Consider the following 26,647-nt stretch of genomic DNA (forward strand, 5'->3'; position numbering starts at 1 on the left):
CCCCCTGCGCCCCACCTGTAATACCTCCGCACCCCACTAGAGGGTCGCGCCCCACAGTTTGAGAACCACTGGTTTAGAGATAAGATAAGTTTAGGGATAATTAGGGGCAAATAAGCATCTCAGTTAGACATTTGTTTGTGCTGCAGAAATGAGGACACATGCAGTTTACAGTAAAGACATACAAACATACAAAATAAGACCACAACATACTAATAAAACACATTTGATCACGTCTTTGTGAGCCTCCACTGGGATGGGAAGGCTGGCAGAGGACGGATACATCTCTGGTAACTCAACAGCGTTCAGCACAAGAAAGAAAGAAATAAAAGTCTCCTATTATCTGTCTTACAGATACATGATTGTCAGCTGGATTTCTGAAAAGCGCTTTGTACTAAAATGCCAAAACAATATAAGAAGCTAAATCTCTTCTGGTACCACATGGTGTATAATAGTTGAACATTTCCTGATGCTGGATATATATCAACAGAGTCTTTTTCCCCAGTAAAAGAGAAGTTAATTGCAGCCATTTTCACACCTCAGTCATTACCAGTTGTTCAGTTATATTTTATCGTACCTTATACACTTTTTGGTGGATTCATTTATAAAAAAAAGGAGAGAATCCACTTAGCCTGGGCCGAGCAGCTGCAGAATATAGAAGGTAATACGCAAAAACACACCTTTTTCAAATGAGCGGCTAAATTGGAGGCCAATTGACTGAATCGGGACAAATTCTCGGAAACCATTTAGCGACACCTCTCCTTCACTGTCCCTTTCTCTCTCTCTCCCTCCATTCAGATGTCAGTTCCATAGCATGCTGCTTTCCTCTGGCCCGATGCTGTGTGTGTGAGAACCTGTCTGTATTGATGCGAGTGAATAACACACACACACACACACACACACACACACACACTGATGCCTTTGGCCCAACAAATGGAAGCAATCAACAAGCAATTACAGCACACACTGTGTCACTTTGAGAAACACAGAGTGTGAGTGAGCAAGAGGGAGTGAAAGAGTATTTTGCTGAGATTTTAAACTATAAAAGGAGGGAAAAACAATCCAACAAAGCATGCCACCCCGAGCCATTTAGCTTCCCTTTAAAAACTCTTTTTATTTTGTCCACCCGTGCCCGTCTCCATCTCTATTCAAGTCAGTTTTAATAAGTGAAGTAAAAACAGTGTTTTTAGACGAGTGAAGAATACACACAACAATAATATCCTTTTTCTTTTTTCATTTTGGGCTGTACAACCTTGGGACGATGAAAGGCAGATAGAGCGATTTGGTTGAGTGCGCGCTAATGTTTTTCAGCAGCGACCTCCATTACTGTGACTGGGTTAAACGGCTATTTGTCATGTCATTGTAAAGCGTCCACAAAAAAACACACACACACACACAATTTTAGAGATTAAAGACTGAACCCTTCACATAATATAAACCGCCTTGAGTTTGGGACGTTTTGAAAAGCAGCGCCGCTCTGCTCAGGTGGTTTTATTTTCTTAAGGTTAAGGCACTTCCTGGTGTCATTGTTGTATCACAGATAGTGTTAACAAAAAGAAACTTGGCAACTTTTGCCTCATATATATATATATATATATATATATATATATATATATATATATATATATATATATAAGCACACAAAGTCCCAATGCTACAGTTTCTCTTTAAAGCATGATGATTGTGCTGCATGTGTGTTGTTCGTATGAACACAGAACAACACACCAGCTCAGTAAAAGGATGTTCCAGACCTCACGCAGAGTTGTGCGCAGCTTGTGTGTGATGGATGTCTCTGGAACAAACACAATGTCGCTATAATGTGTTGTTTCATAGATTAGAAAGAAGAAAAAAACAACGACTAAAGAACCTGGGAATACTTCAAAGGTAAATGTTAGTTTGGCACCAAATGGCATGAAGTAATCACGGAGGCTCACATGTGTGTTTTTTTTTTACTTTTGTGGGGGCCATTACATGTGGATGAGTTGTGCGAGTCCCTGTTGTGTAACCTTGACAGATTGAGAGCACGTACATACGGCTATAGCGTTCTGCTGTACAGTCGCCGAGTGTCCTTGGCATGCAGCAATGCAATGTGGGTGGATAATCAGTGTGCACACACACACACACACACACACACACAAGTGGACACATACACACAGATGTCTCATCCCATTTGCTCCATTTTCCCTTTGATCAAACACGAGGTGCAATATTACCATGCACATATCTTAAGCCTCGGTTCTACTTTTTCCACAAGGACGGTCGCACGGACCCGGAGCGTCGTGACGAGGAAAAACGGTTTCATCTTTTTTTACGCTCCGGCGCGAGGTTTATCTCCATTCGGACCCTGAATTTCCCTTCGATCGATGGATCCATCCATCCATCCATCCATTCATCCATCCATCCATTCATCCATTCATCCATCCACGTTTGTCGTGGGAACGCTGTGACGGATGAGATATCCGACTTGCTTTTCATCAGAACGCCAGAGAAAAGAAATCTCTGAGATTGTTAGAAAAAGTGAACGTTGAGTTTGATTCTGAAAGTATAAAACTAGTAACGACACATTTATTATTAGAGGACCGCTGGCAAAAAGACCCACAATCCTAACGGCTGAGCGAAAAACTAAATATAAAATAGATCCGAATAAACACAAGCTCAAGCTCAGTAATAGATGGGATCAATAGCATCGTAGCAGCTTTGTGTACCATTAAAGAGTTAGCGCAAGTTGCTGCAACTGTTTTTAAAGACAGAATTTACATCTATATAAATGAAGAGATGATAAAAACTGTATTGGCATGAATCCATTGCTCTTTTATTGTGTTTATCCACAATATATTTGGTGTAGGTATCGCGTGAGATGATATAATAGATCTGTTTTTTATACAATATGCTGTATTCTTCCTGTACAGTTTATCCACAGATTGTTGTCAGATTTTGCATTATTGAGTAATACATCATCATATAGCGTTGCTTATTGTCACTTACGGCACATGAACGTGCTAGCATATGCTCGGGGAGCGAGGGTGTTTGTGTGTGCTTATTGTTTCCATACACTGTTTACAAAGTTAGTAAACAGCTGCTCAGCAAACACTGAGATGCAGCTGGACCATATTCCATCTTCATCATTTAAAGATAATCATATCAGAGTCTCAGTGTCTGCAGACAGTGAAACATATACAGTAAACCCATGCAGTGAGATGGTGACACGGCCTGAACAACACATCTATTTTTTTCCCAGAATGCATCCTCAATGAACACTCAAAGCAACCACAATTATAATATTTCCATGCAGTCCATGGTAATTACCAAACAAAATGGCAAAGAAACTGCAGTTATCAGCATGTAAAAACAAAAATAATGTGCAAGATAAGCAACTATCTTTGTATGGGAGCAACAAAAGAGCCAACAATCCCTTTAAAGCCTCGCATTTACATAATTTAAACGTTTCCAGACGCTGCCGCGCCGGCCGAGCAGAAGAATGGCCGACGTGAAAGACGGAGGGAGGCAGATGGGCGGAGAGACGAGAAGGAAAGAAAGTAAATCACCAGAACCAATATTTATGTCTCCTAGTTCCCTCCCTGCGTCTCTTTCCCTAAATAGTCTGTTAATTAACAGAAGAGGAAAAGAGAGAGAGAGAGAGAGAGAGAGAGAGAGAGAGAGAGAGAGAGAGAGAGAGAGAGAAAAGTGCGGCAAGCAAATGTCAAGTTGCACAAAGATGGAGGTTAGGTTTTCATAACAATGCAAAACAACAGCAGCTTAAAAAAACCCTCGTTCTGCAAAATAAAAGTAATTAAAATTGCCAAAAGGGAAGAAAAAAAAAGCTGAATACTAATTGTTCAGTTTAGCAACGAGAGAGAGAGAGAGAGAGAGAGAGAGAGAGAGAGAGAGAGAGAGAGAGAGAGAGAGAGAGAGTTGTTAGACTAATTAACTTTTTTTCTCTTTTCATCAAAGATACATAATTATGTCAACTTTTATGAGGCAAACTGGGATTTCAGAATAACAAGTGAGGAAGTTTATTGAGTGTAAATAAGTGTTTTAATTTGTGGGAATGTTTCTTTTCTCTTGTTAACCTTTAATTATTCATCAGCCTTTCATTTACAGTCGCTACCTCCCATTGCACCCACCGCACAGGCTCTCTCTCTCCCTTCCTCCCTTTCTTCCCCCCCTCCATCTCTCTCTTCCTCACTCTCTCTCCTTCTTTCCCTTCTCTCACACACTCCCTCTTTCCTTCTCTCTCTCTCTCTTTCTCCCTCTTTCATTTTCTCCCTCTCTCTCTCCCTTTCTCTCTCCCTTTCCCTTCTCTCCCCCTCCCTCACACTCTCTCTCCCTCTTTCACTCTATTTCTTCCTCTTTCCTTCTCTCTCTCTCCTCCATCTCTCCTCTTTCGTTCTCTCTCTCTCTCCCTCTTTCCTTCTCTCTCTCCTTGCTTTTCTTCCTCCCTTTTCTTTCTCTCTTCCTCCCTTTCCCCCTCCCTCCCTCTCTCCCTTTTATTTCTTCTCACCCTTTCCCTTCTCTCCCCTCTTTCTCTCTCTCCCTTCCTCCCTTTCTTCCTCACTCTCTCTCCTTCTTTCCCTTCTCTCACACACTCCCTCTTTCCTTCTCTCTCTCTCTCTTTCTCCCTCTTTCATTTTCTCCCTTTCTCTCTCCCTTTCCCTTCTCTCCCCCTCCCTCACACTCTCTCTCCCTCTTTCACTCTATTTCTTCCTCTTTCCTTCTCTCTCTCTCTTCCATCTCTCCTCTTTCGTTCTCTCTCTCTCTCTCCCTCTTTCCTTCTCTCTCTCCTTGCTTTTCTTCCTCCCTTTTCTTTCTCTCTTCCTCCCTTTCCCCCTCCCTCCCTCTCTCCCTTTTATTTCTTCTCACCCTTTCCCTTCTCTCCCCTCTTTCTCTCTCCCTTCCTCCCTTTCTTCCTCACTCTCTCTCCTTCTTTCCCTTCTCTCACACACTCCCTCTTTCCTTCTCTCTCTCTCTCTTTCTCCCTCTTTCATTTTCTCCCTCTCTCTCCCTATTTCCTTCTCTCCCGCTCTCTCTCCCTTTCTCTCTCCCTTTCCCTTCTCTCCCGCTCTCTCTCCCTCTCTCTCTCTCCCTTTCTCTCTCCCTTTCCCTTCTCTCCCCCTCCCTCACACTCTCTCTCCCTCTTTCACTCTATTTCTTCCTCTTTCCTTCTCTCTCTCTCCTCCATCTCTCCTCTTTCGTTCTCTCTCTCTCTCCCTCTTTCCTTCTCTCTCTCCTTGCTTTTCTTCCTCCCTTTTCTTTCTCTCTTCCTCCCTTTCTACCTTTTTCCTTCTCACCCTTTCCCTTCTCTCCCCTCTTTCTCTCTCCCCTCCCCCCCCCCCCCCCCCCCCCCCCCTCCCCCCTGTGCGTTAGGTGCATCGGTCCATGCTGACAGCTTGTCCCTCCTCTCTCGCCGCGAGGAGAACTGTCACCTCTGTCATTCAGGCCCATGAACACAGCATGGAGAATGTATGCATGTGTGTGTGTGTGTGTGTGTCTGTCTGTGTGTGTTCTCAGGAGACGACGACAGCGCGGTGTGTGGGGGAAGAGAGAGAGAGAAAGAGAGAGAGAGAGAGAGAGAGGGGCGACATTAGCTCTGCTAGAAACCGCTCAATGCTTGGACTCTCTCGTCTGCTTTAAGTCTGCACAGAGCGAGTAAAGCGGGATGCGAGCCTCACGACCTCCACCCGCGAGGGCGAAGCCCCCCGAGGGAGCTGCGCTGCAGAGAAGATGAGCGCTGTGTGTTCGTGCGCTTCACGCGACTACACACACACACACATGAGAGTTGAGTGCGGTTACTTTACAAAAACAAGAAGCTGGACAGGCGTGCCAGTGGCAGTGTGCGTCTCACCTTCCCTCCCATTAATGAACACAAACGGGAATACCATGTGAACGCAGAGGCCGACAGGAGGGGGAAAACAAGGCCGCGGACAATTAAATAGCCGGCTTAAAAATATCCCAATTAAACGGGGAACGGCCCTTCAGTCGCGACGGGAAAACCCGGCTGTGATAATAGAGTCTGTGTTTGATCACATCTACGGACGTGCGCCGGTAGCCAGACGTCCAGTTACGGGTTGTTATGGATGCAGGTGGATCACCGACACAAATCACGAGGGAGGACGGTAGAAGATGAGCCTGAAACTCTCGTCGTGGGATTAAAATGGGCGTCAGAAGACCTGCACATGTCAAAAGTAGACCAGACTTGTTTCAAGGGTTGAGGCTCCACCGCTCACGTGGGACACAAAGAAACACAGAACAAGAGAGAACCTGTACTCCAAAACAAAACACATGGCTCCAGCATGGCTCAGTGGGTTACACAGGCGAGGCCTTGGAGAGTCTGTCTGTGTGTGTAGTGTCTGAGAGTGTGTGTGTGTGTGTGTGTGTCCAGTGAGGGGCATTGGCCCTAGACAAAGTGCTCCGCCAGCTTTTTGCCCACTGGTCTTTTCATTGCTGATGGATGGGCCTTGTTCAGCACCATCTGGCTATAGGATATTTCACATTAATCATCACACACTCTCACACACACGCACACACACTTCTGTCCCTTAAGCATACAGACACACACCGGGCGGTTACAATCGTCTATATATAAATGCATCAACCTCAGACATATTTATAGTCACAATGTCGAGGTGAAGGGAAAGAAAGGAAGATGGAGAAAGATCGACGATACAAAAAGAAAGAAAACAAAATTGAATATTTTTTAATTGACAACTCATTGTCATTTGCGTTTCATTGTCGTTATTTCTTCACATCTGTGCCACGGGAGAGCGAGAAACAACGCCAAGCAACGCAAACAAAACAATTAGTTCGATTAAAACCATTGTTTCATTTGGTCGGTAGCCTGCAGCTGGGGGACAATAAAGCCCTGACTCAGCTCCTTAATGACCTTTTCAAACCTATAGAAGGATGCATATTAACAATAACGGCTGTAAAAATGTCCACCGAGCCTCTAAATCCATGCACTGGCTCTCTCCCCTCTATCTTTATTCCCTTTTCCTCCCTCACACGTTAGTAAACACATTATAATCCCGACGTAGACTGAGCTGGGAGACCAGACACCCAGGGGAGTGTAACGTAGAATGAGGGACATTATCAGACTTCATTTATTTCTATCTACCGGCTATACGAGCTTAACGCGAGCTGCTTCGCCTCAACGGCTCCACGCTGCACGGACGTGGGCAAGGAGAGGAAGAAATGTGGTGTATCTGGGTGGAAGTATGCTTGACATTAGATTTATTATCATTAAATCATATCTCATGGCTATCTGGGTTTGTAATGCGAGGGGATTTATTTGCACATCTGCACTCTGTGGAAACATGAAAAAATACCTTCAGGAACAAGACAGAGAGTTGAGAAAAATGTAGAAATAATCTGCTTGACATGTTGGAAATATTCATGTTACTGAGGGCTATCAGATACCATATATATATATATATATATATATATATATATATATATATATATATATATATATATATATATATATATGTATATATACGTACATGTGGAATATCAAAGCAGAGGATATTTTTTTTATATATCTGTAGTAGATTTATTATCCAATTAATGTATATTTAATTATTCAACATGGCTGTAACAATGTGTTTTACAGCATGAAAAACAGAACACAAAGTGCTGAAAACACGTGTAAAAATATCACTACACTTAACATTTAAAAGAAGAAAGAAAGTACTTTTTTATTACGAGTGAATGAGGAAGTCTAGGAACGGATGAGACAACAGTGTTTTAAAGTGGTACCTTAAAATATGTATTTATGTAATATACAAGCAATCTGATCGTTTATGAATCAGCATGTTGACGAAGCATTGAGCGCATGAATGCATTAAAAAGGAAGTAAATTGTTCAGTTATATGTGAGATGGAGGAGCTCAGCGGGTCCACTTTCTCACAGTTAATTGCTCTCCTCTTCCCCTGGGAATCGTACTCCAGGAGAAAGCATGTTCACAAATACTAACTAACTGATTTAGATGCAAACCTGTTGGGTTAATGCGTTATAAAGATATTTACTGCTAACTTTGCTGGAGTCACATTCCCTGCTCGCATGTATGTGTGTTCCATGTGGACCATTACTACTGTGTGTGTGTGTGTTTCAGTGTGTGTGTTTCAGTGTGTGGGAGGCACAGACCCCCGCCTGCCGCAGTGAGAACGTGATCACTCTCACATCCTTTTAATTAGTGTGTAACATGTAACAACAGCACCAAAGGCACAGACTCCTCTTGAGGTATAATAACAACAAAAAAACTTGGCCAAGTTAAAACTTTGCTAAATGGCCACGGCGCGACAAACACTGCAAGGACGGCTTCGATCGCCACGTTGTCAACATTCACTCTGCAGGAGCAGGCGGCCGCCGCCCTGACACACTCTGCTATTGTTCGTCGTGACGAGCGAGTCGTCGCCGCCGTTCACACCGCCACTCACACGGCGTGATCGTGGTTAAAACAAAGGACGAGGTCGGACGCGTGTTTAGCCGATCCGAGAAAACCCGTAAAAGTCGAATGTGTCAAAATACAATTTCTCGTATGCGTGACGGCAGAAAAATGTGGTGACAGCTGTTGTCATGGGCTTGTCACTTTCAGAAGGACATCTTTATATAATAACGCACACACACACACACACACACACACACACACACACACACACACACACACACACACACACACATTGCTGTCACAAGGGTCTCATCATCATGAGGATGCCTGAAGAGAGGCATATTCAATCTGCTGTCAGACGTTAACCTCATAATGGATGGGCCTGTACACACAGACACACACACATAGTTGAGGAAATGTATCTCTGATTTCAGAATTCGATGTCCCACACACACACACACACACACACACACACACACACACACACACACACACACACACGGTCACAATGTAATCAGGAATAAACACTTGAGCTGTCCTCATCAACCAGATTGCTGACAAGAGGTGTCCATCTCGAGGAGACGACAAACTCGTCAAAGCTAAAAAGTCAATATGATGATTGTGACCTACGACTCCTTCTGATGTCGAGTGAAGGCTGAGGCGCGATACCCGCTCTCTCTCTCTCCGTGAAGGAGTAGGCAGATGTGAAGGGACAATTAAAGAAGGTCTCACCTTGTGGTCGTAGGGGTTGTACGAGTGGAACAGCTGCGACAGCTCTTTAGTCCTCTGCTTCTTCTGTGAACAATAAAGAGACATAAACATACGGTTTAGGGTTAAAAAGGCACACAATAGCTACGTCACAGACAGATGGGGCTTGATGTAATTGATCCAGAGACAATTGTATTCATGTCTACAAATGAATACCTGTCAGTAACTATTAATATACTTGTATCCATCGTCTCGCAGATAGAACAAAAACATTTGGGCATAAATATGGACACCGTAGTTTCACTCATCTCAACTTATTGGGTCACTTAAACAGATGGAGAATAATAAAATCAGTATGGCTGACTATGTAGCCTACAGTAGTTCATAAAATCTGTAAAATATGGATTGAACAGAAAGAGGGGAGATGGAATAATTTGCCCACCAGCTGTGGCAGAAAAATATTTCTCATTCTCTCGTTTCATTCCATCTCAAAGTCTGGCCTTAACCTTGCACGTCCTTAATGTGTAATAAGATGCACGAGCGCGAGACATGACTGTTTGATGTGTGGCGGTTGTTAATGCAATCAGTTACACGAGGCCGATGCAGTTACAAAGAGCGCTAATTAGCTCGCTGATTAGGCCTTGTCTGGCTAAGGGAGAAGGATATGAGCTACAGTAGCTAAAGGGAGTGTGCACGCTTTGCTACGCTCTCTTCGCTTTCCATCCCCCTGTCCTTTCAGCGTATGGAAAGCGCAAAAAAAATTAAATGTCCCTCGGCTAGATGTGCACATATGGAGCAGACAACCTAGAAGTCGGTCTGCAGTGAAATGCAGCTTGAGGATGTGGAATATAGAGCGGGATGGATGCAGAGGAAGAGGACACGTCTCTTTATATTTAGAGGTGGTCACGTTGACGCAGACCAGCGGTTCTCAAACTTTTTCTGTCTCCACTTTGGAGGAAGCAAAATGTTCCCACCGCCCCGACAACATGGGAACAACATGATCCAACTTTCCTCCATCCGTGCTGGTTTAATCAATAGAGTAAAGAAAATGTAAATCCTTTTAAAGTAAACCAGATTGCCCCATCTGACAAAAACTAATAACATGTGCAATCACTTTGTTAAAACAATGCAAATAAAGTTATACATGTGCCAAAAAATAACTCATATTCGGAAAAAAAAGATGACCAAGGATGCCGGTTGGATCCCTGTTTTCTCCCCATAGTTTCATGTTGAGGTGTCCTTGAGCAAGGCACTGAAGCCCCAGAGCTGCACAGCAGCACAAAGCTCCTTCATTACAAAGGATGGTGACATTCAGAGAATGTGGGATTAATAAAGGATTCTTAAAAACAAATTAAGAATCTGCATCTCCCCCTGCGCCCACCTGTAATACCTCCGCGCCCCACTAGAGGGTCGCGCCCCACAGTTTGACAACCACTAGATGGACAGATCGAAGGGGTGATGTCCTCCCCGAGAAGGACAGCGTGGATGATCGCGTATGAGGTACAAAAAGAATAAAACAAAGGGAACGAGTCAGCGGAAGAGAGAAGATGCGGCGAGCAAAGTAAACAGCTGCAAAGTCAGAAGGCGGGAAGGTGAAATAAAGGCCTTAAGGTTGTCGAAGTGTTTAAAAGGCGGCGACACACACACACACACACACACACACACACACACACACACACACACACACACACACACACACACACACACACACACACACACACCGTGTCCCACTCTCATTCCCTCCATCCCTTTGCTTCTTTTCCTCTTACACGCTCCATTTATAGCCGTCTCTTACTCAATCTCGGTTCAGCCGGGGCTCTGCTGATCCACACAACCCTTTAATCATCGGCGCCGTCCGTCTCCCAGCCTCTCGGCCTCGTTTTCACCTGACTCCCTCTCTCTTCCTCTCTCGCTCGCCCTCGGCCTCTCTCTCTTTGTCAAAAAGGCTCTCCAGAAACCTCAAAATGCTCTTCTCTCGTTTTCTTTTGGCTTGCCACCTTTCCCTCAGTGCTCAGCCTCTCCCTCGCTCCCCTCCCAGTGAGGAGAAACTCATACTAATCATCCCGTCTCCACTTTCTCACCCGTCCTCCCCCTTATCAGTCTGTCCCTCTCCATTCTCTCTCTCCCTCTCTCTCTCTCTCCCTCTCTCTCTCTCTCTGCAGCCCCTTCGGTGAGAGCAATTCTCTCATCACTGCTCCTCGACACCATTCTCTCTCTCCTCTTTCCCGCCCTTCATCACTCTCACCACCACTCTGTACTCGCTGATGCTCAACAGAGTGTGCGTGTGTGTGTGTGTGTGTGTGTGTGTGTTCGTGTGTGTGTGTGTGTGTGTGTGAGCGTGTGTGTGTGTATGTGTGTGTGTGTGTGTGTGTGTGTGTAAGACAGATGTAACCGCAGGTAAGGATTTCTCAACTGTCAATGAGCTCCCAGTAGAATTTATCCAGTCCACTCGAACACACACACACACACACGTGCACACACACACGTGCACACACACACGTGCACACCCACACACCCACACGCTCCTACAGAAACACCACAGGCACAAACAGCAACATGTGCTCCCACATTGATTCACACAAACAAAAGCTGCGAGAAAAGGACAAAGATGTGAAAACGTGCCGAACGCGAGGAAACTCCAACGCCAACGAGGAAGGAAGGAGGAGTCAACTTAAAGAGGAAAGGAAAGAAGAGAGCGAGAACTAAACTGATCACAGAGAACAAGGAAGAGAGGAAGAGCGCTTCGTTTCTGAATTCCTTCCATAAACCCAAATGAACAACGACTTCCCACAGCCGTGAACTTTCACTTGAGGCGAGGAGGAGGACATTTTTGATGGAAACGGACGACTATGGGGAAGAGAGTGGAAAGTTCTCATGATCACGCAACCTGTTGCACCCCTTACCGTTATTTGTATTCTATTGTGTATATATCATATGTTGTATATATCAGTCATCCCTGTTCTTATATTTGATTATGTGTGTTTAGTTTATTCCATTTGGTGTCTAGAAAGTGTTTGGTGGTACTATGACAACAACAAATTTTCCCCTTGGGGATCAATAAGTACACATCCATCCATCCAAACAAACATATAATTGGTCAATGCACATATCGCATTGCAGTCAAGCTTCCTGCTTGTTTAAAACATAAAAAAACATGCAACCTGCTTCCAATGCAGACCTGGAATCAGTAACATGATGTCAGAACAGCCTGAGGAACGTCATGTAGATCTGCCGCCTCTCAGAAAACTAAAGATGCGATGGAAGAGCAGCGGCGCCGGTGACTCGCTGAGAGCTTTTGTATCAGCGTGCTGCACAATAAAGCGTGTGTGTACAGGTACGTGTGTGTGTGTGTGTGTGTCTGTGAGCGCGCACGCATGCATCCGGTTCATCAAGCAGAGAAATTAATCGAGCGTGCCACAGGGTTACGTTGGAGACAACCCCGGCAATGCAAAAAGCCACCGTGTGTGTGTGTGTGTGTGTGTGGACCTGTCACGGTGGTGATGATGAACGATGGTTGTTACCATTCTGTCCATCTGTTGTTGCCCACAGAGACGGATGCTGTGTGTAACGGGAAGTGACATTACATAGATGTTTACACTTATTCCTACACAGACTCCAAACACATGCAGGAGACAGGAGCACACACTCTGCTGCCAGTGAGAGTTAAAAAAAATATACACGCCTCATTAAAACACTGCTGTGTATACTACACAAAAACACTATTTTGTGTCAAATATCTACAAAGCTCTGAAGGCACGATATGCAATTATTTAATTACACTGACTGAGGGAGGATTTACAGTCTTCAGTGTGGCGGCTTAAAGGTCTTTAGTCAAAATTATGCAGCAGCTAAAGACCGAAAAGACTAAAAAAAGTCACGTGAAATGTGCATGCACTCATCAAGTGATTGAAGTAATAGTCAGTACAGATGTTTACTTGCGTGATTTCATCATGTTTGCATGTTGCAGCTTCGTGCTTTGAGATCGTTATCGATATCTCGCGAGTGAAGTTGTAGTCGGTGCAGATGGTTGTGTGCGTGATTTCGGCATGTTTGCATGTTGGAGCTGCGTGCCCAAAAGATGGTTATCGACAAACACACTCTCACATGTCTTTCAAAGGCTTCAAAGGTTTGGAAGACAGTGTTTTTAGTGTGTGTGTGTGTGTGCATGAGAACACAACCAGCAAGGCCATCCTCTTGGTTTAGTGTTTGTGTGTTTCAGAGAATAAAGTCAATGTGTGAGTCTCTGACACTGGGCAGTAGAAATGTATGTGTGTGTGTGTGTGAGCAAGTGCATGGATGTCAGTATGTGTGAGTGTGTTGTGGGGCAAGGTAACCGTGATCTTGCCTCGGCCTCCACTCAATACGCTGCTGGCTCGCCAGCATGCGCCCATTTGTCTTCCCCTAATGACGGACAGATGCTCGCGCTATAGAGCCGACGCCCCCGGCGCTCGCGTGCCGTACTGCTCCGAGATGAAAACCAGAGGCGTGCGCCGCGTGCGCTCGTGTCTGCGTTAACACTTCCTCGAGGCGTCGCGATGGAGAGCGGTCACCAGGCCGATGCTCTCTGTAAGCGTGTGTGTGACACGCAGAGGTCACTGCAGACATGACATGTTCCCGCCACGTTGACCGGTGACAGATCTGCTGCATCTTCTGTTGAGTGACTTTTGAATCGCTACTCAAGACCCAGCAATGCGATATGGAATAGGGTCATATGTGTGTGCGTGTGTGTGTGTGTGTGTGTGTGTGTGTGTGTGTGTGTGTGAGAACAATGCGTTTTAAACCTTTTTAAGACTGCTTTTAGTCACTTGTTTTAGTCAGACTGATAGTGGGAAAAGCTTGTGCGTGTGTGTGTGTGTCTGTTCAAGCGTAGATAAATGATCGAGAAGGTGTAGCTGGAGCTACTGGTGGCCGGCCAGCTGTTTCTCTTTGACAGCTGCCACACTGGTGCCTTGTGGGTAATGGAGTTCTTAACCAATTACAACCAGGGGAAATTAAAAGCATCGTCCCACTAGAATAGCTAATCTCTTTCGCTATCACTTTTTTCCTCTCCCTTTGGCTCCAGCAGCTGCTCGTTCTCAACAGCTCCATGCATACCAATAGGCCGAGCAACACACACACACAGACACACACACACACACAGACACACACACGCGCCGCCGCCACCTCACAAAGTCCATTTATCAAGGCTAAGTTCTCGCCACCTGGGGATGATCATGGAGATCCAAGCTAATAGCATTCACATCCCTTTATTCTCAACATGCTCCCTTCTCTCCCTCCATCCCTGTGGTCTCCTATTCTCTCCATCTGCCTCAGCTCTCCCCTCCGCTCTCTCATATATCATCTATTTCAATAGGTAATAAGTTACACCTACAGATAACACCTGGACCACATGGCAGCTGGAGCCGCTCCATCCTTTCATTGCTTCACTTACCGAGATTCAAATACGTGTTTTCATAACATAAAATTAAATATATTTTAACGTGATCAAATGATTATATATTATGTGTGTTTTCCCTCGTCTTACTGCGGATGAATTTGCTGTCGCTACTTCAACTCGGTGCTCAGGTAATGCTATTATATTCAATCGTGACATATTGATAATCATTCTTTCAGCTCCTGTATTATAGGTCATTTGAATAAAACATGTGGTCAAAGCAATATATCAATAATGCAACATAATAATGACAAACGTAGTTTCATGGAAGATACGAGGCCAAAGCAACCCCATTAATTTGTATTATCTAGTCCTGCCCATTACCCTGAACACACACACACACACACACACTTACACAATTCAATACTTGAGACCGTGTTTGTGTGACTCTTTGTATTCAGGAGAATTGGGTGTATTGATCGATGATTAACCAGCTTCATCGGACAGAAAGTCCACCAGTCGCCAGAACACTAACGTCTAACCGCCTCGCAGCAAACGGTGCATTTTCATACAATCTCTGCTCCACCACCTGACGCTAATAGTGACGCAAACATCGGCAAAGGCAAAGCGTCACGTGTGCGTACAACACTGATTAAGAAAGGTTGAATATGTGTGCTTGCTTTTTAAAGGGCAGCCTGCTGCTACATTTGTAAAGATCAGTGTAAACCAAAAGACAAAGACCTCCAGATTCGCCAGAGCCGGGTGGTGAGATGAACGTCCTCGCCCACATTGAGCTGTTACATCTAGCCGGTGAGCACTTATAGTCAAAGCGGACAATTTAATGACTTGTTCTCCTTTCGGACCGGCACCAGACGTCTCCCTGTAGCTGTTACTTTGCATCTCACGTTATTATTTCCTCCATCTTTCTCCTTTTCACATCCTTCCTTCCTTCCCTCCCTCCTTCTCTCTCAGGCCTCCTTCTGTCTCAGCTGCCTACTCCATCTTTTGCTCCATCCGTCCCTCCTGTGGCTATTCAACACAGTTGTGTTCCAGACAAACCATCTGGTGCACTTTATTAATGACTGACCCTACATGGCCGAGACATCGCCTCGCTGCCACCGCTTGCTGTGTGTGTATCTGTCTGTACGTCTGTGTGTGTGTGTGTGTGTGCGAGAACAGGTGCGTGCTGACTGATGATGTGATGTTGTGGGCAGCTTTAACCACCTGAGCAGGTGTACTGCTTACAGGGAGCCCAACACATTATTCTGACTCTCTCTCACCTTTTTCTTTTTTTTTTTTTTTTTGACTGTCAAGGAGAAATATCCTCACAATTAACTTCCATTTAAACATTAAGATGACCGGTGGAAACGGCTATTAGAGATGCAGCATCAGAATGGGATGTGTGGTCTTATTTTAGGCTAAATAAAATACACGATTGTTGAAGATTGGTTTATGGAAGCCCATTCCGCAACACAAAAAAAAAAAAAATTACCAAAGAGGACAATCGACCTAATTATTTTTTTTGTGGTCCTAATTTTATTTTTAATGTGTTTAAAAATTAAAAATAAAATTAGGACCAAAAAAAAGAGAAAGAAATTATGATCCCCCCCCCCCCAACCCCCCAAAAAAGGTTGATTGTCCTTTTATTTTTTGGGGTCCAATTTTTTTTATTATTTTTTAAATTTGATTTTTTTTTTGGGGTCCTAATTATTATTATTTTTGGTCCTAATTTATATTATTTTTTTGTCCTAATTTTTATTCATATTTTGGTCCTAATTTTAATTTAAATTCTTTTTGGTCCTAATTTTTTTTTGCTTGTGTGGCGGAAATGGGCTTCCATACTGGTGTGATTCAAACTCGTGAAATAAAAGAGTAGCTATCAACAATGATTTCATGTGAACAAAAAGGCTGATTTGGTACATTTCCACAGGAACCTGCAATATGCCACATGCTGAGAATCAAAGCGCTGCTTTTGGACTAAAAGGAAAGATGTGTGTCATCCAGAAGACCGACAATACAGAAGTCGGGTGAAACAGATGGAGGAAAAAGAAAAGAGATGGGGGGAAGAAAAGCGTAAGAAGAAGGAGAAGCAGTGATGTGGTCGTCCCGGGACTGATCCCTCTAAGACACACTTCTCCTCTGAGGACGCGGAGACGTCGGAGAGAGAGGAAAGAGAATGACTGATGAAGACGCTCCACATGAAAAGAGATGTGTCGGCACTTTCATGGTAAAGAGAGCGAGCGCCAATGCAAGAGGGAGATGCAACATAAAGCATATTGTAGAGCATAACGGTGGGGGTCAAACTAGAGAAAAAGGTCAAAGAAAACATTTCAGGATCAGGAAGCGAGCGTGCTTTGGTTAAGAAGCACGTTCAAGAAGAACTGCTGCACTGTGTTGCATACAAAAGGATTTAACGTCTTTGTAATAGGATGCTCACATTTAGACAACGCGACAAGAGTGCAACGTTATTAAATGTCTATCAAGTCTATCTTTTCTGCTTATTCAGCAGAATTAAATGAACAAGGAGGGGAACTTCATTTGACCAAAATATGTATTTAGAAATACACAAGCAGAAAATAATCTATTGAGCTGAAAGTTTAAGTAACACTGAAAGGGTTGTAGTGGTTTAGTGAGGCAAAAAATGTTTTGTGTTAAAACAAAACTGCTTTCCAAGGAGAAAGGATAGCTGCTGTGTAAAAAAAAGTTAGAGAAAAATGGTGCAGATGAGCCATAAAAAGTCATAGTTTTGTCAGAAAAAAATATAAAAAGTCCAAATATAGAATGTCGAAAAAAGTTTCAAAGCAATCTATTGTATTTATTGTCAAAAGAATTCATTAAATAGAATGGTATACGATGTTGAAGTACCTATTGTAGTTGTATTAACGTCTGTATGTAGCCAACAAATGACTGCTTTGTAAAAAAGTTAGAGAAAAATTATGCAGATGAGTCGTGAAAAGTCATGGTTTTGTCAAAAAAAGTTATAAAAAGTCAAACATATAGGATGTCAAATCGAAATCAAAGTATTTAGTATAAGAAAGAAACAATCTATTGTATTTATTGTCCAAAAATAATAAAAAATTATGGTGTAAGATATAGAAGCAGCCTATAGTTAGACTGTCAAATAAATACATGTATGTGGAAGCATTATGAATAAGACATAATATATTTTGCACCATATATTTATACACAATATTCTGCATCAGAAAAAGAAGAAACATCTCAGTGAAGCAAAGGAACCAAAACAAATAGAGCTACAAGTCTCTACTGTGTCTTTACTCTGCTGTAAATAAATCAGGACGTGTTTTCTGCTTTGCAGCAAATAGCATTTTTCTGAAATTACAAAACACAATTCACATTCCTGCACTTAAGGTTGTGAAGTCACGGTCAGTTCAAGGCCTCATTCAGACAGACGCTGCTTCTTAAAGTGGAGTGTTAAAGGTAAAAATACCTGCGCTACCTTTGTGGCCACATCACCAACGATCACATGTCTATAGCTTGTTGTGCACGTGTGCAGCTGAATGCAGAGGCCTGAATGAAGCTGCGTCCGTCCGTCTCCTCGTCTGCACTCACCAGGTGTGCCGCTACCTGCTCCATCTTGGCGGCAGGTGTACCGGGTCTGGGGTAGAACTGGTTGATGAAGAGACTGGGGAACCGATAGAGTTTCACCAAGTCCACCGTCTCCTGGAAGTCCGTCTCCGTCTCGCCGGGAAAACCGCAGATTAAATCGGTGGCGATGGTGACGCCCGGGACCCTGAAAACAAAAAAAAAGAGAGAAAGAGAAAAGCAGTTTATCGAGCGATATATCGACGATTCTGTTCTGGCTGTGAGAAAGGTCAACACACATGAATTCATGTCCCTCACAAATACAACAAATGACAAATATGAACTCCTGCGCTTTGGGCATCTTGTCCCCACCTGGAGGAAGCGATCCACCTTTTGCTACCAATCACAAGCTATTGATAACTGAAGCGCTGGTGTATTGGATTAGCTGTAGCCAGCGGGGTGTGGGAATAAACGTATGGATCGGTTCTGTGTGTTTTTGTTTGAATTGACAGCAGTTGGATGGCTCGCAAAAGCGCTGCCAGACTAAATTATGAATGTCCGTCACGAAACCGTGAATCTCCAGAGGACAACACTTTACGTCCGAGAGTAAACGTATGCTGATTTGACATGTTTTAAACAGCTTATCTGATTGCTGAAGTAGCTGCAAAGAGTTCATTCAGCAATGTGAGATTTCTGCAGCACACAACATTATTCTAATTTCAAATTATTTGTGACAAGCTGGCACTCCAATTGCCTGTTTTTTTGTTTTGTTTGAGGATGTATTAATTTGCTAGAGTGGGAATGGTATGCACTGTCGAAATAATAATTGGAAATTATTCTCAACACAAGCGAGCCGAGCCATTGATAACACACTTTCTATACGATATCTAGATGAAGTGGAAGAGGAGAGGCACTGGAGCCTCTTAATTTAATGTGTTATGTGGCAAACGGTCTGCGACAGGAAGCCATGATGTCATTAGTGACAGAAAACTGAAAGATATTTGGATAGAAAGGCAGAGAAAGACCACAGTGACTCAGTTAAGTATCATTCAGCCAAACTTTGAGCTTGTTTTTTCCTAACAAAATGCATTTTTTGACTTCTCTCCTCGTCCTTTAACGCACATATCACCTTTAATGTTGCAATTCCTGAACTCTATATGTAAATATATAATATATCTCTTGTGCAAAAACCCATGAGAACTGTGAAATATCAAGACAGAAAACACACACAAACACATTAGCGACAGAAGACGGCTCAATAAAAGAAAAGAGTGGAAAAGACATTTTCTCTGCAATCGAACACAAGATGCATCTTTAATTGCATTAACTTCCTGCATCTGCAGCCCCGTGATAACCTCCGACCTATTGATGAGCTCCAATTGGCTTATAGTCATTAATATTAACCATCGGCTCGCAGGCACAGGCGTCCTCGACCTCCACGATCTGCCTGACAATTACTCTATGGAAAAGAAAAACTAAATAAAAAATAAAAAACACAAACCTGTGCATTGAATGGCTACATTGATGACTACATGAATATCTTTCTATTTGTGATTACAATGGACTTCTTGAACACACACACACACACACACACACACACACACACACACACACACACACACACAGCAGTGGTTCTAAACCCCTTGAGAGTTTAACACAAAATACACCATTTTAATCCTTTACTTTGTGAGGTAAACAAAGGACTATTTGCCGCCTGCAGGCTTCCAACAATAATTAAATCAAGTTAAACGGGCTGAGAATGGAGAGATACAGTTCATTTTCCCTCCTGTGTCGATGGATTCACCCACATTATGGTCATCTTTAAGATTCGATTAAGTCAAAAAAGCCACATAAGAGGAAATGAATGCGTAAACATTCTTCTCCAACGGGGATTAAAGGGAAAAGTTGGAATAAACCCACATTATTTATCGCTATTAAATGTTCTCGTCGAGTACAAAACATTGATACTAGATTTCCCCCCGAGCTATCTCATTAACGACAGTAGGAGGTAAAGTAAATAAAATTAGCAACGTAAACAAACAAGCACATTTAACGGCTTTAGCCTCAATAGATGAACGTCTGTTGCATCTCTGCAGGGCTGCAAATGGCCGTTCACTGGTAGTAGTGGTGATGGATATAGTGGGGATGGGTATAGTGGGGATGGGAACACTGGAGGTAGCCAGTGCGACTTTTTGCAGCAGAAAATGGAGGAAAAATAAGTACAATTCAGGCCAGGGGTGCAAAGTAACACATGGATATAGAATACTGAGAGAGGGACTGGTGTGAATTGGCTTTTTGTGGATTTTCCCGGGGTGGAGGCTGAGAGGGAGAAGAGAAAAATGTGTGTGCACGAACACACACACACGCACACGCACACACACAGTCATTTTGACACCTCCGACTCTCCAGATCTGAGGGTGATGGAGGTGTGATGTGTGATACTAATGAACAAGAACCACGCTGACGCTCTCCTTGTTAAGAGCAGAGAGGAGAGATGTATTCTGTTATTGTTCACCTTTAAAAAAGCAGAGTACGAGACACACGGAGGGAGACGAAAAGTCAAGGAAGACGACGGATATGATAGCGGTGAGCTCCACTTGTTTTTTTAGTTCAAACCCATGCAGGAGAAGAGCTATTCTTAACACTGAAAAACTTAAAAAAAACTGATCTGGGGATGAACTTTTGTCACAAAGTACTCAACATTGTAATGATGAATGAGATTTATTGCATTTCCTCCCCCGTCAGGTACATGTTCATCAAGTTTCGTTGAATTATATTTCTATTTTTAATAATAAAAAAAAGCTTTAAAACATTTGAATTGATGCTATGCATGTTCAGCAGTGCACAGATATAGTTTTTGACTGCAACATGTCAGATACGACACATGCAGGTTCACACTACAGCACGCTAACTGTATGCAAGGCGTTAAATCAGAAGACATCTGATAGACACGAGGAATCAGTGATGGTACAAATATACAGGGAACTGCAGATGATGCTGATGCAGAGTAAAGCGTGAAAAGTGTGAAAAGGAGATTAACAGACAGCATCTGTCAGATGAGACGGTCTCTGGTTTGTCAGGCCTAAAAGAACAAGTGAACAACACAAAGTATTGATAAAGAAAGAGTATTATTCATCAGAAGAAAGCGGTGAGAGGATCCCACTGAGGGGAATAATGCATCGACTGAGAGACAGTAAGATAAAGATAAAGACAGAAGTATCACCAGTAAAAATAACTTAACAATGTTTAGAACTAAGATGAGTAATATACGTGAAAATGTAGCTTAACATGTATAACAGGCTGCGGTTGATGAATATAAATGAAATGCTTTAATGTTAATCACCTTTATTACCTCTGTGCATATTTAAATGCATCCTACATGTTTATAGAAGCTACATTTAATTAGTTCTCTGTTTAACAACGTCGCAGACTATGACTGATCTGCGCTTAATGGAATGTAAACTAATGTCCGGCGAATATGTTAAGTTTACGCCTCTGTGACGAGAGACAGGAGGAGGATGGACACAGTTTATCAAAAGCTAGCAGTCAGACACTAGCCTCATGATGCTAACGCTGCACTTCCTGTTGCTAAAAAGACAATACGGACCCTGAAACCGCTAAATTTCAGAGATAATCGGGCAGGAAAATAGCTTTTGTGTGTGTTTGTGTGTGCGCTTTGTTCCTCCTGACCCGTGGAAGCACATCCCACAAGACAGAAGCCTCCATTAGCCGCAACGTGCTTTCAGTCCACGTTAGCATTTAGACTCGGGGAATGTGTTCATGAGAGACTAAAGTCTTTTAATTAAAACTCAAGATAAGCACGCAGTCGATCCCCCATCTGCCTCAATGGGTTGAATTAAGCTTCATAAAACACGCCATTGTCTTCAGCACAATTATCATCAACTCTTTGTTTGCCGAGCCCCCCCTCTCTCCATACGTGCACATATGACTTCCCATACGCAGCCATCCTCTTCATCGTATATTCAAAATATGCGCCTGTGTACGCGAGCGTGTTTGCACAACAGATGCCTGTGAGCGGCCTCCCGTGATGAGATGAAGGCGAGGCCGCTGGGACCGGAGAGCCTTGAGTAACGTCAGAAAAAAGATGGGGAATGTGGCGTGGAGGTGTACAGAAGGAAGGAGTTGGGTGGAGGAATGGAAGGATGAGAGCGGAAGAAAGACAATCTGGGAAGGTAAATATTTACCTATTCATCTGCGGGAAAGAGACCGTGCAACCCATCTGTGCGGCGTGCTCGTGGCGTGCTCGTGGCGTGTGCGTGGCGTGTGCGAGCTCACTAAAGTGATCATGTGTGTGCGGCGCGGTGGAGCTGCTGTAGCGTGGGAGTCGGACGGGGAAAAAGGGAGAGAGGAGACGTGGCGATGAGGCCGAGATTGAACCGCGTGGAGATTTGTTGGAAGATGTTCAAATGTTCGGCGTCTCGAGGAAACGCAGCTCGAGAATAAAATCACATGAAGTGAAACGAAGGCGTCAGAGCAGCAGCTGAGAGCGACAGCGAAGACAAATTCGACAACTTAGAAGAACGTCAGACACAATCAATGCGTGTGCAGAGTTTTTTCTCGCGTCAGGGTCAAGTCCTGATGCCACAAAAGGTTGAAACAAGTCGAGCGACAGCAGATAACGTGTCCCAATGTTACCGTGTGTCCACATTAATGAATTAATAAACGGAAATTAGAACCTCGTTACAGTGCAAGCTCTTTTTTTTGTTACACTGTAGCTTCTTTTTGTGTGTAAATGATCAAAAATATTTCCTTCTGACTTGCGTAGCAGCACAAAGTGGTTTCTTCAAATAGCCGCCGGTGAGTCGGGAACCTGCCGACGTCGGCTATAAAAAGAAATCATCTGCAAAAACTGTCTTGCAAAATGAACTTGACCCTGTGCAGTCTTGTAAAATATCACTCTCTCTAACTCACAATATGCAAAACGGCAGTTTTTTTTAAAAAAAAAAAAAAAAGGTCATCCATAATTTCTTTCGGCGGCAATTTCACGGAGACTAAACTTCTTTTGAAGATGCGATCAAAACCTCGGAGAAGGAGCGCGTGGAAACGGCACATCGGTAATGTTCATCCTTACTGCTGCCGAAAATACATTTAATGTGAAGTTCAATAAACTGCGATGCGTGTTGTGTTATCCAGGTCACTTCTTTCTCGGTTTGGCGTCTCGATGCGTGTTTTATTTTTCCTCTTTCGTTTGTTCGAGGGTGTGATTTTCAACCCTCGTCGACGTGTTTTTTCTTTTACTTCTTTTTCTGTTTGCTGTGAGAGGGCGACACTTTTTGGTGCGTTTCATTATCGTACGTTAACCATCGGCTGCACACCGTGGCATATCTGTAACAGCGATGAGAGCGTCTGAAGGAAACCTAAGAACGGGTGAAGCACTTGTGAGGAGTGTGAGTAATCACGCTGACACTTAAGTGTTTGATTTCGCCGTGGCAGCTGTAGGTAATGGCGCTGTCATGTTGCAGCTCAATTTACAGGAGAGAGAGAGAGAGAGAGGTCTTGCTTGGTTATCACTCACTTTCCTCAATCACTTCCACCATCAGGGATGAAGGAAGGGACTGTCAACTTCTTCAGGAGGTGCCAGGTGACGGGTCGGATACCAGGAGGGTTTCAGAGGGACGATGGTTCTCACCGTGTGACTTTGAAAATACCTTAAATGACACTCACCGTGACCTAAATGCTTTTGGAAGGGCTACGTATAGGGGCTGCGTTTCCAACGGTTAATATTCACACACACAGATGTGCAAAATGTCTAAAAAAAAGCAGTTTAAGAGGCAAGTTGGTTGCTGCAAGTGATTCAACGGCTGAGATGCGATGCAAACGGAGCAAAAGTCGACTGCCGCCGTGCGCCTGAGAGGTGACAGGTGATTGGTTAAAAGGCAGAAGGAGACAGGCGATGGCCTGAGTGGAGCTGTCAAGCTGTCAGAGAGACTTTCTAAACCTGCATCTCTTCCCTAAACCTTCAGCTTTCTCACAGTTTATCTTGTGGGTTCAAAGCGTGGCGTGTGAGATGTTTTATTTATTTAATTTAAACTCAGGTGAAACATGCACAACAGTGTATTTTAAAGTCTTTAAGCATGACATAATACGCAATTTTTCTCCATCAATCATACTTCTAATTCGTTCATATTCATCACTAATGGGGGGAAAACATGGCCATCAACAATGTGTGATGGTTATCCTTCTTTTTTTAAGGCAAAGTCTATCTCTTTATCTTCCCGACAGATAAACAACGGCTATTGGATAAAAGTCCAAAGCAGGTGTGTGAACATGTCGAGTCCATTAAGGGAACGCCGAGTCGTTTGTCTCAGAGACGCGCGGCGCAAAATAACCTCCGTCCGTCTCGTTTGTTAAAGATCGAGGCGGCTCGCGGTGGGACGAACGGACGGCCGAGTAAATAATGATCCCGCCGGAGTCGTCGGTGAAAAACTTTATCATTTAATGAAACGGTCTGAAAACACGGCCGAGCGGAAACGCAGTTCAATTTAACACACACGCTTACACACACGCGGACACGGTGCATACTTCATTAGCCCGGGAGAAGAGTAATTAGAACACACACATACACATTTCATTAGTCGGGAGGGAGGAGACACACACACACACACACACACCTATAAATACTGTATATATCTTTGCCTAAGAAGGGATGCAGAGCAAAGGCACGACACTCTTGACTGTCTAGCCGGGCGTTTAATGGACTGTACCTTTGCACTTTATTTCAATTTAAGCCAACCTTCATTGACACGCCCGCAGTGTGTGATTCATCACGCCGTCCCGCTGTGTGACCCGCACAGCGACAGATAACATCAAAGCAGCAGATGAACGCTGCACATAAGAGCGAATAAGTAATCGGCTCGTCTGCAGGAGGATGGAAATGTAGACGATTACATGAATTGCTGCACTGTGATTCTCTTTTGTACAGATATCTATATATCTATATATCTATATATCTATATATATATAAAGGTGGATGTTCTATGATGATGAAAGTGACTCTGGATAGTCAAAAAAGAGCAATATTGGAAATATTTTACAGTTTTGGAAACCAAGGCTATTTTAAGTCCCAGCATGCCCCATTCAGACAATCTTTTGGCATAAAATACGTCATTTTTTTTTCATTTTTGAACCGAACGACACAGTTTTTTGACTGAAACTCTTTGTTTTATTGTGATTTTTGTTGCAGATTCTGATTCTTTAGGTCCTAATCTTTCCCAAAAGGTGTCTTATTGACGCTCCAGGAGGCATTTTGGTGGAATCTGGCTCATATCATGCTGGATGTTCATAGTTACGATTAAAATATTGGTTTTTTTGCAGATATACATTTTTTTCCCGAGACTTTGCTGAACAAATACATACAATAAACACAAGTATTGGAATTAATCTTGGGTTCCTACGACGGCTCAAACACAGGGAAAAAGGAGGTCTGGAGACACCATTGGTTCCACGGTTTAACAGGTTGAAGGTGTTTGTTGCCCACTGTGTTCAGATCCCTGAGCAATAAGAGTCTAAATCAATGTTAGATACAGTTATGCTGATGAGAAAAAGACGTGAAACCACGAGCGCAGTAGCAACAGGAACCCGGGTGAGCGCTTTCGCTCTCGGGAAAAGACTTAAGATTTATGGTGAAGTTGGTAGTTTTCGGTAATTAACCGACTAATTATTTTTACCCAACTAATCATTTTATGAATCATTAAGCCGACAGTCACTCGAGCTCAAGCGCAGCGTCATATGGGCTTTTTTTCTCTTCTTCTTGAAAGTGAAGAAGAACCTGTCAGGGAAAATCAATTAGCATCTGATATGCGAGTCCTCCAGAAAAATAAGCCACAACTTTGATAAATGCAACAGGACAAATGATGAGAAAACTATATTTTCCATTCACTTTACCGCTAAATAAGTTTTTTTTTTTACATTTCTCATTCATTGACTTCATTTCGGTAAACAAGCCGAGTGACTGAATGTTAGCGATATAATGCTAAGTTTAAAAAAAACTGGAAAGGACTACCATTATCCTTCCATCCATTGTTTCCTATACTTTCTCTATCCAACCTCCTAAATGTCAGGACTCCTTATAAGACCATGTGCAAGAAGCAAGATATGTTCCATCTCCTTCTTGTACATAAGTATATGATAGTAAAGCTTGCATAGTGCAGAAGATATCATGGTTAGAAATATTCCTCTCCCAGTCTAAATGCCAAGGTTTAGTCCCTATAAAACCCAAGGGACACTAATAAGGGATAAACTCAAATTGTATGGGGTAAGAGGGCATTCCTCAGGGTTTAATCACTAACACTGCTAAACATTACTCAACCTTCAAGCTTACTATTTTGGCGGCACATTTCCCTCCCTCCCACTCCCCCTCCCTGGAGACGACAGTGTACCATAATTTAGAAACACACGTCCGCAACACAAAAGCTGCCGCTGACAAACTGATTGCAGTCCATCAACTGTGAAGTTTAAACGGCCGCGTGACTCAAAACGCAGAGCGAGAGAAACGCGATATGACGAAGACGGGAAGGCGAGCCGGCCGGTGAAACGCGACTGTGTTCCTACATGTACCTGAGTTTCAGCTCACCTTCTTGGTGTGTGTGTGTGTGTGTGTGTGTGTGTGTGTACACTGGGAG

General features: G+C 43.4%; 1 protein-coding gene across 2 annotated transcripts in view; it reads right to left on the minus strand.

Annotated features, from left to right (window-relative positions):
- cdkal1 (CDK5 regulatory subunit associated protein 1-like 1) overlaps window positions 1-26,647 on the minus strand; it is a 200,182-nt gene that overhangs the window by 42,617 nt on the left and 130,918 nt on the right. For both annotated transcript variants that reach the window (XM_068570623.1, XM_068570625.1), the window contains 2 exons: window positions 18,033-18,213; window positions 9,113-9,175 (listed from right to left, as the gene is read on the minus strand). In XM_068570623.1, the coding sequence (XP_068426724.1) occupies window positions 9,113-9,175; window positions 18,033-18,213 (244 nt within the window). The remainder of the gene's footprint in view (window positions 1-9,112; window positions 9,176-18,032; window positions 18,214-26,647) is intronic.

Source organism: Clinocottus analis, unplaced genomic scaffold (genome assembly GCF_023055335.1).
Source record: "Clinocottus analis isolate CAN_PGR_092001 unplaced genomic scaffold, fCliAna1.0.p SCAF_9, whole genome shotgun sequence".
In the NCBI taxonomy this organism is placed as follows: Eukaryota; Metazoa; Chordata; class Actinopteri; order Perciformes; family Cottidae; genus Clinocottus; species Clinocottus analis.